This window comes from Tachyglossus aculeatus, chromosome 25 (genome assembly GCF_015852505.1).
Source record: "Tachyglossus aculeatus isolate mTacAcu1 chromosome 25, mTacAcu1.pri, whole genome shotgun sequence".
NCBI classification, from domain to species: domain Eukaryota; kingdom Metazoa; phylum Chordata; class Mammalia; order Monotremata; family Tachyglossidae; genus Tachyglossus; species Tachyglossus aculeatus.
This window is the reverse complement of record NC_052090.1, coordinates 25,327,544-25,343,857: the sequence shown is the minus strand read 5'-3', so window position 1 is coordinate 25,343,857 and position 16,314 is coordinate 25,327,544. Positions and strand designations below refer to the sequence as shown.

At 48.4% G+C, this 16,314-nt stretch overlaps 1 protein-coding gene across 1 annotated transcript; it reads right to left on the bottom strand.

Annotated features, from left to right (window-relative positions):
* Positions 1 to 4,061: 4,061 nt before the first annotated feature.
* Positions 4,062 to 14,284, bottom strand: TMEM70 (transmembrane protein 70). Its single transcript, XM_038766715.1, has 3 exons — positions 14,006 to 14,284; positions 8,779 to 8,890; positions 4,062 to 4,701 (listed from the first exon to the last, which is right to left on the bottom strand). Exons 1-3 carry the CDS (start codon positions 14,207 to 14,209, stop codon positions 4,259 to 4,261), a joined length of 759 nt encoding a protein of 252 aa, XP_038622643.1. The 5' UTR covers positions 14,210 to 14,284; the 3' UTR covers positions 4,062 to 4,258.
* Positions 14,285 to 16,314: the final 2,030 nt, after the last annotated feature.

The following is a 16,314-nucleotide window of genomic DNA, read 5'->3' as shown; positions in this document are numbered from 1 at the left end:
TGGAAAATGGGGATGAAGACTGCGAGCCCCCCGTGGGACAAACTGATCCCCTTGTAACCTCCCCAGCGCTTAAAACGGTGCTTTGCACATAGTAAGCGCTTAACAAATACCATTATCATTATCATTATCTATATATAAACATGTAGAGAAGCAGCGTGACTCAGTGGAAAGAGCCCGGGCTTGGGAGCCAGAGGTCGTGGGTTCGAATCCTGTCCCTGCCACTTATCAGCTGGGTGACTTTGGGCAAGTCACTTCACTTCTCTGGGCCTCAGTTCCCTCATCTGGAAAATGGGGATGAAGACTGTGAGCCCCCCGTGGGACAAACTGATCCCCTTGTAACCTCCCCAGCGCTTAGAACGGTGCTTTGCACATAGTAAGCGCTTAATAAATGCCACCATGATTATTATCGTTTTCCAGATGAGGGAACCATGATTATTATTATTTTCCAGATGAGGGAACCATGATTATTATTATTTTCAAGATGAGGGAACCGGGGCCCAGAGAAATGAAGTGACCTGGCCAAGGTCACACAACAAGCTGGGGGCAGAGTCAGGATTAGAATCGTATGTTGCCGACTTGTCCTTCCCAAGCGCTTAGTCCAGTGCTCTGCACACAGTAAGCGCTCAATAAATACGACTGATTGATTTCCACTGATAAACGCCACTTCGGTGCCGAGGAAATGATCGTGGATGGGACTGGGGGAGTTGGAGGCCGTAGGAGGGTTTTGAGGGCAGCGAGTGATGAATTTTGTTCCCAGAAACGCAATCCTGATGGATGGGAGTGGGCGGAGAACGGGAATTTTACCGGTAGGAGACACGAGCGGATGGGTGACGGAGCAGCTGTCGCTCCATTTCTCGGAGAAATAGAAAACTTTTCTATTCCCTCACGTTTTCCAGGTGTCCCGGGCGAGGGCCCTGGCCGAAAAACCGATTCGTGGCCGCGCTGCTGTTATTTTGTAAAAATGGTATCTGTTGAACGGTTAACTCTGTGCCAGGCCCTGTTTCTAAGCGCTGGGGGGGGTTACAAGGTCATATAATCAATCAATCAATCAATCAATCAATCGTATTTATTGAGCGCTTACTGTGTGCAGAGCACTGTACTAAGCGCTTGGGAAATCCAAGTCGGCAACATCTAGAGACGGTCCCTACCCAACAGCGGGCTCACAGTCTAAAAGGGGAGACAGAGAACAAAACCAAACATACTAACAAAATAAAATAAATAGATAGAATAAATAGAATAGATATAATCAATCGTATTTACCGAGCGCTTACTGTGTGCAGAGCACCGGACTAAGCGCTTGGGAAGTCCAAGTCGGTAACATCTAGAGACGGTCCCTACCCGACAGTGGGATCACAGTCTAGAAGGGGGAGACAGACAACAAAACATTATTATTATATAATATATTATTATTATAAGCGCTTAGTACAGGGCTCTGCACACAGTAAGCGCTCAATAAATACGATTGAATGAATGAATGAATGTGGCTCTAGAGTTATAGCTCTAATTTCATTTATTCTGACGGTTTTGACACCTACTTGTTTTGTGTTGTCGTCCGTCTCCCCCTTCTAGACTGTGAGCCTGTTGTTGGGTAGGGATCGTCTCTAGACGTTGCCAACTTGGACTTCCCAAGCGCTTAGTACAGTGCTCTGCACACAGTAAGCGCTCAACAAATCTGTCAAATGGGGATTAAAACCGTGAGCCCCCCGTGGGACAACCTGATCACCTTGTAACCTCCCCAGCGCTTAGAACAGTGCTTGGCACATAGTAAGCGCTTAATAAATGCCATCATCATTATTATTATTATTCTCTGGGCCTCAGTTCCCTCATCTAGAAAATGGGGGTGAAGACTGTGAGCCCCATGTGGGACAAGCTGATCACCTTGTATCTCCCCCAGCGCTTAGAACAGTGCTCAGCACATAGTAAGCGCTTAATAAATGCCATCATCATCATTATTATTATTATTCTCTGGGCCTCAGTTCCCTCATCTAGAAAATGGGGGTGAAGACTGTGAGCCCCATGTGGGACAAGCTGATCACCTTGTATCTCCCCCAGCGCTTAGAACGGTGCTCAGCACATAGTAAGTGCTTAATAAATGCCATCATTATTGTTATTAATAAATTCATTCATTCAATCGTATTTATTGAGCACTTACTGTGTGCAGAGCACTGGACTTAGCGCTTGGGAAGTACAAGTTGGCAATAAATACAATTGGATGAGTGAATGATTGGACATAATAAAATGATCGGACATAATAATGACGGTATTTATTAAGCGCTTACTATATGCCAAGCACTGTTCTAAGCGCTGGGGGAAATGATAAGAGTTCTTCAGTGGGGGGGCGGGGGGGGGGGGGGCTCACGGTCTTCATCCCCATTTTCCAGATAACTGAGGCTCAGAGAAGGTCCCGCATCAGACAATCAGGTGATCAGGTTGTCCCAAGGGGGGCTCACAGTCTTCATCCCCATTTTCCAGATGAGGTAACTGAGGCACAGAGAAGTGAAGTGACTGGCCCAAAGTCAATTGGCCTCAGTTCCCTCATCTGGAAAATGGGGATTAAGACTGTGAGCCCCACGGGGGACAATCTGATGACCTTGTATCTACCTCAGCGCTTAGAACAGTGCTTTGCACATAGTAAGCGCTTAACAAATACCAACACTGTTATTATTATTATTACATGCACAGAGAAGCAGCGGGGCTCAGTGGAAAGAGCCCGGGCTTTGGAGTCAGAGGTCATGGGTTCGAATCCCAGCTCCCCCACATGTCTGCTGTGTGACCTCAGGCACGCTTAGAACATTGCTTTGCATGTAGTAAGTGCTTAATAAACACCGTTATTCATTCATTCATTCAATCAATCGTATTTATTGAGCGCTTACTGTGTGCAGAGCACTGTACTAAGCACTTGGGAAGTACAACTATTAATAATAACTATGGTATTTGTTATTTTATAGGTATTTTAATCCTGGGAGCCCGCTGTTGGGGAGGGGCCAGCTCTATCTATCTAGAGAAGCAGCGGGGCTCAGTGGAAAGAGCTCGGGCTTTGGAGTCAGAGGTCATTCATTCATTCAATCGTATTTATTGAGCTCTTACTGTGTGCAGAGCACTGGACTAAGCGCTTGAGCACTGTACTAAGGTCATGGGTTCAAATCCCAGCTCCCCCACGTCTGCTGTGTGACCTCAGTCACGCTTAGAACAGTGCTTTGCATGTAGTAAGCGCTTAATAAATGCCATTATTCCTTCATTCATTCGATCGTATTTATTGAGCGCTTACTGTGTGCAGAGCACTAGACTAAGAGCTTGGGAAGTACAACTATTAATAATAACTATGGTATTTGTTATTTTAAAGGTATTTTAATCCAGGGAGCCCGGTGTTGGGGAGGGGCCGGCTCTATCTATCTAGAGAAGCAGCCTGGCTCAGTGGAAAGAGCCCGGGCTTTGGAGTCAGAGGTCGTTCATTCATTCAATCGCATTTATTGAGCGCTTACTGTGTGCAGGGCACTGGACTAAGCGCTTGAGCACTGCACTAAGGTCATGGGTTCGAATCCCAGCTCCCCCACATGTCTGCTGTGTGACCTCAGGCACGCTTAGAACAGTGCTTTGTGTGTAGTAAGCACTTAATAAATGCTGTTATTCATTTATTCATTCATTCAATCGTATTTATTGAGCGCTTACTGTGTGCAGAGCACTAGACTAAGAGCTTGGGAAGTACAACTATTAATAATAACTATGGTATTTGTTATTTTAAAGGTATTTTAATCCAGGGAGCCCGGAGTTGGGGAGGGGCCGTCTCTACCTGGAGAAGCAGCGTGTTTCAGTGGAAAGAGCCCGGGCTTTGGAGTCAGAGGTCGTTCATTCATTCAATCGCATTTATTGAGCGCTTACTGTGTGCAGAGCACCGGACTAAGCGCTTGAGCACTGTACTAAGGTCATGGGTTTGAATCCCAGACTGTGAGCCCACTGTTGGGTAGGGACCGTCTCTAGATGTTGCCAACTTGGACTTCCCAAGCGCTTAGTGCAGTGCTCTGCACACAGTAAGCGCTCAATAAATACGATTGATTGATTGCTGTGTGACCTCAGGCGCGCTCAGAACGGTGCTTTGCATGTAGTAGGCGCCTCCTAAACGCCATTATTAGTGCTATTATTATTATTACACGCATCTTTCCAGAAGGGGAGCGTTTTATTTTCTTTGGGACGAGCGCGCCGGCCGCCCCCGGCCCCTATAGGCCGCCCCCGGCCCTTATAGGTAGGTCGTTCTCGGTCCCTATAGGCCTCCTCCGGCCCCCGGTTCCCCGTGGGGAGCGGGGGGCTCGTCGTACCCCATGAGGTGGTCGTAGTCCCGGGCGAGGGGGAAGAGGGCGGGATTGACCAACATGGACTGGGTCTTGGCGTAGAAGGAGGTGAACAGGTTGCGCAGCTCGGGGACGCGCACGTCGGCCCGGCGGAAGACGGTCCGCTTCTCCGCCAGGAGGGCACTGTAGGTGACGGCCGTGTACGTGTCCGTCTCGGCCGCGTGGTAGAGGCGCAGGACGTAGCCCCTGGTGACCAGGTGCAGGAGGACCGGGGTGGTCAGCGTGAAGACCCCCGCCACGACGGACAGGGCCACCTTCGCGGGCAGGCCGCTCGGCTCCGCGCTCACCTGCGAGAAGATGTAGGGCAGCAGGGCCAGCCCCGCCGCGCTGCTGGAGTACGAGAAGAACTTCACGCCTGCGGGACAGAAGAGGGCCGGACCGGTTACTCGGCATCATCACTATAAACAATAATAATAATAATAGCATTTATAAAGCGCTTACTAGGTGCACGGCACTGTTCGAAGCACTGGGGAGGTTACCATTCATTCATTCAATCGTATTCAATAAATACAATTATTTATTTTTACTATTATAAATGTACGTATATTATATTACTTATTTATTATATGTATTTGTTGTTATGAATATATTATAATATTATTTATTTATTATACGTATTTATTATTACAGCGTGGCTCAGTGGGAAGAGCCCGGGCTTTGGAGTCGGAGGAAACTTCACGCCTGCGGGAGAGAAGAGGGCCAGGATCGGTTACTTGGCATCTTCATTATAATATGATTTATTATTATTTATGCATACTATTATATATATAATATGTATTTATTATACGTATTTATTATTATAAATATATATTATTATATGATTTATTTATTATTACAGTGTGGCTCGGTGGGAAGAGCCCGGGCTTTGGAGTAGGAGCAAACTTCACGCCTGCAGGAGAGATGAGGGCCAGGACCGGTTACTCGGCATTGTCATTATAATATGATTATTATTTATTTATACTATATATATATATATATATTATACGTATTTATTATTATAGATATATATTATTATATGATTTATTTATTATACATATTTATTATTACAGCGTGGCTCAATGGAAAGACCCCAGGCTTTGGAGTCGGAGGAAACTTCACGCCTGCGGGAGAGAAGAGGGCCAGGACCAGTTACTCGGCATCGTCATTATAATATGATTTATTATTATTTATGTATACTATTATATATATATTATGTATTTGTTATACGTATTTATTATTATAAATATATATTATTATATGATTTATTTATTATTACAGCATGGCTCAGTGGAAAGAGCCCGGGCTTTGGAGTCGGAGGAAACTTCACGCCTGCGGGAGAGAAGAGGGCCAGGACCGGTTACTCGGCATCGTCAATATGATGTATTATTATTTATGTATACTATTACATATATATTATGTATTTATTGTATGTATTTATTATTATAAATATATATTATTATATGATTTATTTATTATTACAGCGTGGCTCAGTGGAAAGAGCCCGGGCTTTGGAGTTGGGGGAAATTTCACGCCTGTGGGAGAGAAGAGGGCCAGGACCAGTTACTCGGCATCGTCATAGTAATAATAATAATAATAATAATAATAATAATAATAATAATAATAATAATAATGGCATTTATGAAGCGCTTACTAGGTGCACAGCACTGTTAGAAGCACTGGGGAGGTTACCATTCATTCATTCATTCATTCATTCATTCAATCGTATTCAATAAATACAATTTGTTATTATTTATACTATTATAAATATGGAGTCTTATTATATTATTTATTATATGTATTTATTATTATCAATATACATCATAATATTATGTGTTTATTATATGTATTTATTATTACAGCGTGGCTCAGTGGGAAGAGCCCGGGCTTTGGAGTCGGAGGAAACTTCACGCCTGCGGGAGAGAAGAGGGCCAGGACCGGTTACTCGGCATCCTCAATATGATTTATTATTATTTATGTATACTATTATATATATTATGTATTTATTATACATGTTTATTATTATAAATATATATTATTATATGATTTATTTATTATTACAGCGTGGGTCAGTGGAAAGAGCCCGGGCTTTGGAGTTGGGGGAAATTTCACGCCTGCGGGAGAGAAGAGGGCCAGGACCGGTTACTCGGCATAATAATAATAATAGTAATAATAATAATAATAATAATAATAATAATAATGGCATTTATAAAGCACTTACTATGTGCATAGCACTGTTCGAAGCGCTGGGGAGGTTACCATTCATTCATTCATTCAATCGTATGCAATAAATACTATTTGTTATTATTTATTTATACTATTATATATATATTATTATATTATTTATTTATTATATGTGTTTATTATTATATATATTATTATGTGATTTATTTATTATACATATTTATTATTACAGCGTGGCTCAATAGAAAGAGCCCGGGCTTTGGAGTCGGAGGAAACTTCACGCCTGCGGGAGAGAAGAGGGCCAGGACCGGTTACTCGGCATCGCCATTATAATATGATTTATTATTATTTATGAATACTATCATATATATACTATGTATTTGTTATACGTACTTATTATTATAAATATATATTATAATATGGTTTATTTATTATTACAGCGTGGCTCAGTGGAAAGAGCCTGGGCTTTGGAGTCGGAGCAAACTTCACGCCTGCGGGAGAGAAGAGGGCCAGGACCGGTTACTCGGCATCGTCATTATAATATGATTATTATTTATTTATACTATTATATTTATATATATATACATATTATACGTATTTATTATTATAAATATATATTATTATATGATTTATTTATTATACGTATTTATTATTACAGCGTGGCTCAATGGAAAGAACCCAGGCTTTGGAGTCGGAGGAAACTTCACGTCTACGGGAGAGAAGAGGGCCAGGACCGGTTACTCGGCATCATCATCATCATCATCATCATAATAATGATAATAACAGTAATAATAATAATAATAGCATTCATAAAGCGCTTACTATGTGCAAAGCACTGTTTGAAGCACTGGGGAGGTTACAATTCATTCAGTCAATTGTATTCAATAAATACGATTTATTATTATTTATTTATATTATTAAATATATATATATGTCATATATTGTTATATTATTTATTTATTATTATGAATGTGTATTGTAATATTATTTCTATTATTTATTTATTGTATGTATTTATTATGACAGCGTGGCTCAGTGGAAAGAGCCCAGGCTTTGGAGTCGGAGGAAACTTCATGCCTACGGGAGAGAAGAGAGCCAGGACCGGTTACTCGGCATCGTCATTATAATAATAATAATAATAATAATAATAATAATGGCATTTATAAAGTGCTTACTATGTGCAAAGCACTGTTCTAAGCGCTGGGGAGGTTACAATTCATTCATTCAATCGTATTCAATAAATACGATTTATTATTACTTATATTATATTATCACAAACATATATTATTATATTATGTATTTATCATGCGCATGTATTATAAATATATATTGTAATATTGTTTATATTATTTATTTATTATTACAGCGTGGCTCGGTGGAAAGAGCCCAGGCTTTGGAGTCGGAGGTCATGGGTTCAAATCCCGGCTCCGCCGGTTATCAGCCTTCTAGACTTCTAGACTGTGAGCCCGCTGTCGGGTAGGGACCGTCTCTAGATGTTGCCAACTTGGACTTCCCAAGCCCTTAGTCCAGTGCTCTGCACACAGTAAGCGCTCAATAAATACGATTGAATGAATGACTGAATGAATGAATGAATGAGGCCAGTGCTCTGCACATAATAATAATAATGATGATGATGGCATTTGTTAAGCGCTTACTATGTGCAAAGCACACACAAGGTGATCAGATTGTGCCGTGTGGGGCTCACAGTCTTCATCCCCATTTTCCAGATGAGGTCACTGAGGCCCAGAGAAGCGAAGTGACTTGCCCATGGTCACCCAGCTGACAACTGGCGGAGCCGGGATTTGAACCCACGACCTCCGACTCCAAAGCCCGGGCTCTTTCCACTGGGCCACAAGTGCTCAAGAAATACGACCACCTGACGGACAGACATCGTCCAGTGATCGGAAATCGGGCCTGGAGACCCGTTGGGGAGACGGAGTGGCCCGACGGCAACAGATGAATGAATGTATATATATGTTTGTACGTATTTATTACTCTATTTATTTTATTTGTATATATTTATTCTATTTTGTGAATACGTTTTGTCTTGTCGTCTGTCTCCCCCTTCTAGACTGTGAGCCCGCTGTCGGGTAGGGACCGTCTCCATATGTTGCCAACTTGGACTTCCCAAGCGCTTAGTCCAGTGCTCTGCACACAGTAAGCGCTCAATAAATAGGATGGAATGAATGAATGAATGCCGGGTGACCTTGGCCAAGTCACTTAACCCCTCCGCAGGGAGAGGGGGAGGACCGCCCTCCGGGTTCCCACCTACCGAACACGGCTCGGCCCAGATTCCCGCTGTAAATCAGCCTTCCGTCTCCGCCGTCCCCCGGCTGGGTCTGGGTGCGAAGGCTGCGGGCGTCCACCCGGAGAGAAGACGGGGCCTGCGGGAGAGGCAGAGGCGGGCGTCGAGGACGCCGTTCCTGAGCAAATGGCTCATACGAATAATAATAATAATGATGATGGCATTTATTAAGCGCTTACTATGTGCGAAGCACTGAGAAGCAGCGTGGCTCAGCGGCTCGGGAGCCAGAGGTCGTGGGTTCAAATCCCGGCTCCGCCAATTGTCAGCTGGGTGACTTTGGACCGGTCACTTCACTTCTCTGGGCCTCGGTTCCCTCGTCTGTCAAATGGGGATGAAGACTGTGAGCCCCCCGGGGGACAACCTGATCACCTTGCAACCACCCCAGCGCTTAGCACAGAGCTTTGCACATAATAAGCGCTTAATAAATGCCGCCATTATTATTATTGTCAGACTTTGGGCAAGTCACTTCACTTCTCTGGGCCTCAGTGACCTCATCTGAAAAATGGGGATGAAGACTGTGAGCCCCACGCGGGACAACCTGATCACCTTGGAACCACCCCAGCGCTTAGCACAGAGCTTTGCACATAATAAGCGCTTAATAAATGCCGCCATTATTATTATTGTCAGAGTTTGGGCAAGTCACTTCACTTCTCTGGGCCTCAGTGACCTCATCTGAAAAATGGGGGTAAAGACTGGGAGCCCCCCGTGGGACAACCTGATCACCTTGTAACCTCCCCAGCGCTTAGAACAATGCTTTGCACATAATAAGCGCTTAATAAATGCCGTCATTATTATTATTGTCAGCTGGGTGACTTTGGGCAAGCCACTTCACTTCTCTGGGCCTCAGTGACCTCATCTGAAAAATGGGGGTGAAGACTGGGAGCCCCCCGTGGGACAACCTGATCACCTTGTAACCTCCCCAGCGCTTAGAGCGGTGCTTCGCACATAGTAAGCGCTTAATAAATGCCATCATCATTATTATTATTAGTGTCAGCTGTGTGACTTTGGGCAAGTCACTTCACTTCTCTGGGCCTCAGTGACCTCATCTGAAAAATGGGGGTGAAGACTGTGAGCCCCCCGTGGGACAACCTGATCACCTTGTATCCCCCCCGAGCGCTTAGAACGGTGCTTCGCACATAGTAAGCGCTTAACAGATGCCATCACTATTATTATTAAATGGCTTTTCTCCCCGTCTCGCTTCCTCCGGGGAAGGCAGGGGTCGGTCTGGGAACGATCCCTGATTGCGGAAAGGGAGGAAATTCCCGCAGAAAGGGCCGGGCTTTAGCCCAGAAGCGAGGGCAGGGAGGCGGAGGGGATTAAGAGCGTCCTCTCCCAAGCGCTTACAACAGTGTTCCGCACGCAAGAAGCGCTCAGTACGATTGGAAAATCATTAAAAAACAGGACATGCGACTGTGTATGGATTGCACAGGAAGAAGGGAATTAGTTTTGTAAAGCGCAAATGCCGTGGAGGGGATGGGATGCCCCGGATTTTTTTCCCGAGGCTCCAGACGAGCCCGGGGTGGAAGCCGGAATCATAATAATAATAATAATGGCATTTATTCATTCATTCATTCAATCAATCGTATTTATTGAGCGCTTACTGTGTGCAGAGTACTGGACTAAGCGCTTGGGAAGTCCAAGTTGGCAACATATAGAGACGATCCCTACCCAACAGTGGGCTCACAGTCTATTAAGCGCTTACTATGTGCCAAGCACTGTTCTGAGCACTGGGGAGAAAACAAGGTGATCAGGTTGTCCCACGGGGGGCTCACAGTCTTAATCCCCATTTTAGAGATGAGGTAACTGAGGCCCAGAGAAGTGACGTGACTCACCCAAAGTCACCCAGCTGACAAGAGAAGCAGCGCGGCTCAGTGGAAAGAGCCCGGGCTTTGGAGTCGGAGGTCATGGGTTCGAATCCCGACTCTGCCACTTGTCAGCTGTGTGACTTAAAGCAAGTCACTTTCATTCATTCATTCAATCGCATTTATTGAGCGCTTACTGTGTGCAGAGCACTGGACTAAGCGCTTGGGAAGTCCAAGTTGGCAACATCTAGAGACGGTCCCTACCCGACAGTGGGCTCACAGTCTAGAAGGGGGAAAACAAAACATATTAACACTTAACTTCTCGGTGCCTCAGTTACCTCATCTGTAAAATGGGGATTAAGACTGTGAGCCCCCGTGGGACAACTTGATCACCTTGTAACCTCCCCAGCGCTTAGAACAGTGCTTTGCACAGAGTAAGCGCTTAATAAATGCCATCGTTATTATTATTATTAATTGGCAGAGCTGGGATTTGAACCCATGACCTCCGACTCCAAAGCCCGGGCTCTTTCCACTGAGCCACGCTGCTTCTCTAGGGCCTGCAGAGGGGCAGTGTGGCCTGATGGAAAGCACCCGGACTCAAGAGCCAATAGGTCTGGGTTCAAATTCTGCCACCTCCACTGGCCGGCTGGGTGACCTTGGGCCAGTGGCTTGGCCCTGTCCTCGTTTGCAAAATGGGGGTTCAATGCACGTTCCCTCTCGCCCCGTGTGAGACCGTGAGCTCGCTGGCGGGTGGGGGTGGTCTCTCTCTGTTGCCATATTGTCCTCTCCCAAGCGCTTAGTACAGTGCTCTGCACACAGTAAGCGCTCAATAAATAGGATGGAATGAATGAATGAATGAGCAAATGCCATTATTATTATTATTATTATGAGGGAGCTGAGGCCCAGAGAAGTTAAGTGACTGGATCAAGGTCACCCAGCTGACAAAGGGCAGAGGCGGGATTAGAACTCAGGACCTCTGGCTCCCAAGCCTGGGCTGTAGTCACTAGGGCAGTGCTGGTCTGCGAGCCCGTTGTCGGGTAGGGACCATCTCTAGATGTTGCCAACTTGGGTTTCCCAAGCGCTTAGTACAGTGCTCTGCACACAGTAAGAGCACAATAGGATGGAATGAATGAATGAATGAGCAAATGCCATTATTATTATTATTATGAGGGAGCTGAGGCCCAGAGAAGTGAAGTGACTGGCCCAAGGTCACCCAGCTGACAAGGGGCGGACACGGGATTAGAACCCAGGACCTCTGGCTCCCAAGCCTGGGCTGTAGTCACTAGGGCAGTGCTGGCCTGTGAGCCCGTTGTCGGGTAGGGACCATCTCTAGATGTTGCCAACTTGGACTTCCCAAGCGCTTAGTACAGTGCTCTGCACACAGTAAGAGCACAATAGGATGGAATGAATGAATGAATGAGCAAATGCCATTATTATTATTATTATGAGGGAGCTGAGGTCCAGAGAAGTGAAGTGACTGGCCCAAGGTCACCCAGCTGACAAGGGGCGGACGCGGGATTAGAACCCAGGACCTCTGGCTCCCAAGCCTGGGCTGTAGTCACTAGGGCAGTGCTGGCCTGTGAGCCCGTTGTCGGGTAGGGACCATCTCTAGATGTTGCCAACTTGGACTTCCCAAGCGCTTAGTACAGTGCTCTGCACACAGTAAGAGCACAATAGGATGGAATGAATGAATGAATGAGCAAATGCCATTATTATTATTATTATGAGGGAGCTGAGGTCCAGAGAAGTGAAGTGACTGGCCCAAGGTCACCCAGCTGACAAGGGGCGGACGCGGGATTAGAACCCAGGACCTCTGGCTCCCAAGCCTGGGCTGTAGTCACTAGGGCAGTGCTGGCCTGTGAGCCCGTTGTCGGGTAGGGACCATCTCTAGATGTTGCCAACTTGGACTTCCCAAGCGCTTAGTACAGTGCTCTGCACACAGTAAGTGCTCAATAAATACAATTTAATGAATGAATGAATGAGCAAATGCCATTATCATTATTATTATTATGAAGGAGCTGAGGCCCAGAGAAGTGAATTGACTGGCCCAAGGTTACCCAGCTGACAAGGGGCGGAGGTGGGATTAGAACCCAGGACCTCTGGCTCCCAAGCCTGGGCTGTAGTCACTAGGACAGTGCAGGTCTGCGAGCCCGTTGTCGGGTAGGGACCGTCCCTAGATGTTGCCAACTTGGACTTCCCAGGCGCTTAGTACAGTGCTCTGCACACAGTAAGTGCTCAATAAATACAATTTAATGAATGAATGAATGAGCAAATGCCATTATTATTATTATTATGAGGGGGCTGAGGCCCAGAGAAGTGAAGTGACTGGACCAAGGTCACCCAGCTGACAAGGGGCGGAGGCAGGATTAGAACCCAGGACCTCTGGCTCCCAAACCCGGGCTGTAGTCACTAGGGCAGTGCTGGTCTGTGAGCCCGTTGTTGGGTAGGGACCGTCTCTAGATGTTGCCAACTTGGGTTTCCCAAGCGCTTAGTACAGTGCTCTGCACACAGCAAGTGCTCAATAAATAAGATGGAGTGAATGAATGAATGAAGGGGCGCCACGGGCGGGCGCGCATGCGCCCCGAGAAGGAGGGGTGGGGGGGAAATAGCGGGACGGCGCATGCGCCCCGGAGTGGGATGGGGAGGTGGCGGGGCAGGGCAGCGCATGCCTGGTAGCGCCGAGCCGCTTAGCGCATGCGGGCTCGGGGAGGGAGTGGCTGAGTGGCGCACGCGCCTGGGGCTGGAGGAGGGAGGAGCTGAGCGGCGCATGCGCCCGGGGCTGTAGAAGGGAAGAGCTGAGCGGCGCATGCGCATGGTGCTGGAGGAGGGATGGGCCGGATGGCGCATGCGCTCCAGGCCAGAGAGGGGAACCAAGCGGCGCATGCGCTCGGGGCTGACGGAAGGAGGGAGGGGCCGGGCGGCGCACGCGCTGCAAGAGGGAGGGGCCGGGCGGCGCACGCGCTGCAAGAGGGAGGGGCCGGGCGGCGCATGCGCCCGGGGCTAGAGGCGAAAGGGAGGGGCTGAGCGGCGCACGCGCATGGTGCTGGAGGAGGAGAGGGAGGGGCCGGGTGGTGCATGCGCATGGGGCTGGAGACAGGAGGGGCCGGATGGCGCATGCGCTCCGGGCCAGGGAGGGAAATCAGGCGGCGCGTGCGCTCGGGGCTGGCGGAAGGAGGGAGGGGTCGAGTGGCGCACGCGCAAGCGTTGCAAGAGGGAGGGGCCGGGCGGCGCATGCGCCCGGGGCTAGAGGTGTAAGGGAGGGACAGAGCGGCGCATGCGCATGGTGCGGGCGGGCGGGAGGGGCCGGGTGGCGCATGCGCTCCAGACCGGGGAGGGTGGAACCAAGCGGCGCATGCGCTCGGGGCGGGAGGAAGGGAGGGGCCGGGTGGCACCTGTTCCGGGTCCCTCCGAAGATGGCCGAGAAGGGCGCGTGCTCCTCCCGCCGTCGCCGCCGCCGGCGGCCTCCGCCCCGCGCCCCACAGCCCTGGGCCCGACATGGCGGCGGAGGCGGCGGCCGCTGCTGCCGTTACCGCCGGAGGCCCCCGGGCCCAGAGCCCGGACCCGCTCCGACCCAACAACGCCGCCCGCAGCAACATCGCGCCAACACCGGCCCTGACAGCAGGCACGCCGGAAGTGGGCCTGCACGGGCGTCCCCGGCACTTCCGTCCCCCTTCACACCCGTCCCCTGGCACTTCCGTTCCCCTGACGCCCGTCTCCCATCACTTCCGCTCTCCTTCAGGCCCGTCCCTCGGCATTTCCGTTCCCCCATGTGCGTCACAGCACTTCCGTTCCCCCTCATGCGCGTCCCCCTGGTGCCTGTCCCCCGACACTACCGTTCCCCCCTCACGTGCGTTTCACGGCACTTCCGGTCCCCCCCTCACGTGCGTCCTTCGGCACTTCCGTTCCCCCTCGTGCCTGTCCAGGTGCACTTCCCTTCCCCCCTCACAAGCGTCCCTCAGCACTTCCGTTCCCCCTCACGTGCGTGTCGCCGTGCACTTCCGTTCCCCCTCACATGCGTCCCTCGGCACTTCCGTTCCCCTTCGTGCCTGTCCCCCGACACTACCGTTCCCCCTTCACGTGCGTTCACGGCACTTCCGGTCCCCCCCTCACGTGCGTTCACAGCACTTCCGGTCCCCCTTCACGTGCGTCCCTCGGAACTTCCGGTCCCCCTCACATGAGTCCCTCGGCACTTCCGTTCCCCCTCACGTACGTGTCCCCGTGCACTTCCGTTCCCCCCTCACACGCGTCCCCCGGCACTTCCATTCCCTCCCACATCAGAGACCATTATTCATTCATTCATTCATTCAATCGTATTTATTGAGCGCTTACTGTGTGCAGAGCACTGAACTAAGCGCTTGGAAAGTACAATTCAGCAGCAAAGAGACACAAGGCCCTACTGAGAGCTCACCTCCTCCAGGAGGCCTTCCCAGACTGAGCCCCTTCCTTCCTCTCCCCCTCGTCCCCCTCTCCATCCCCCCCATCTTACCTCCTTCCCTTCCCCACAGCACCTGTATATATGGATATATGTTTGTACATATTTATTACTCTATTTATTTATTTATTTATTTATTTTACTTGTACCTATCTATTCTATTTATTTTATTTTGTTAGTATGTTTGGTTTTGTTGTCTGTCTCCCCCTTTTAGACTGTGAGCCCACTGTTGGGTAGGTACCGTCTCTCTATGTTGCCAACTTGGACTTCCCAAGCGCTTAGTACAGTGCTCTGCACACAGTAAGCGCTCAATAAATACGATTGATTGATTGATTAAGCCCTTACTATGTGCAAAGCACTGTTCTAAGCTCTGGGAAGGTTACAAGGTGATCAGGCTGTCCCATGGGGGGCTCACGGTCTGTTATCGACAAGTAGGGTGCAAAATAGGTTAACTCGGTGTAAATCGGCCACAGGGTTCTTGTACCCAAGGTGGTGACACAGAGAGGAAAAATGATGTTTGTACATATTTATTACTCTATTTATTTATTTAGTTTACTTGTGCATACCTGTTTTATTTTGTTCGTATGTTTGGCTTTGTTCTCCGTCTCCCCCTTTTCGACTGCGAGCCCACTGTTGGGTAGGGACTGTCTCTATATGTTGCCAATTTGTACTTCCCAAGCGCTTAGTACAGTGCTCTGCACACAGTAAGCGCTCAATAAATACGATTGATGATGATGATGACTCGGAGACATGAGTTCCGATAGAGCAGGAAAGAAGGAAAGTGGCCACCTGCCCGTTCACCTCCCGGGAGAGGGACGAGTGACAAGCAGCCCCGATCCCAACATCACTGTGTCTTTTATTGAGTTACAGCGACATGGGAATTAGGAATTTCAGGAATCCGACTCGGCCCGACGAGATGTTACAAATTCTCATTATTCTCTGGTCTCACTGCCTTGCGCAGGTTGTTGTTATCTGCCCTGTGGCCTTGCGTAGATACTTGTTACTGGCCTTGAAGATATCTGTTGCTGAGCCTTGCAGAAAATACGAAAAGGAGTTGTTCTCTCGGCCTGCACAGAATGGAGGGCTACTGTCCGCATACACAAAACGGAGTCAGTCACGTCAAGTCCGCTAGTGGACAACACGGTCTTAATCCCCATTTTCCAGATGAGGTAACTGAGGCCCAGAGAAGGGAAGTGACTCGCCCAAAGTCACACAGCTGAGAACTGGCAGAGCCGGGATTGGAACTTAGTTGTATTTATTGACTGCACA

Excerpts from the sequence above, each read along its gene's own strand:
- TMEM70 (XM_038766715.1), bottom strand. The coding sequence starts at position 14,209 with ATGTTGCTGCGGGCGGCGTTGTTGGGTCGGAGCGGGTCCGGGCTCTGG. Across the intron at positions 8,891-14,005 it reads TTCGGAGGGACCCGGAACAG|GCCCCGTCTTCTCTCCGGGT; the intron begins GTGCCACCCGGC and ends CCTCTCCCGCAG. Across the intron at positions 4,702-8,778 it reads TCTGGGCCGAGCCGTGTTCG|GCGTGAAGTTCTTCTCGTAC; the intron begins GTAGGTGGGAAC and ends TCTGTCCCGCAG.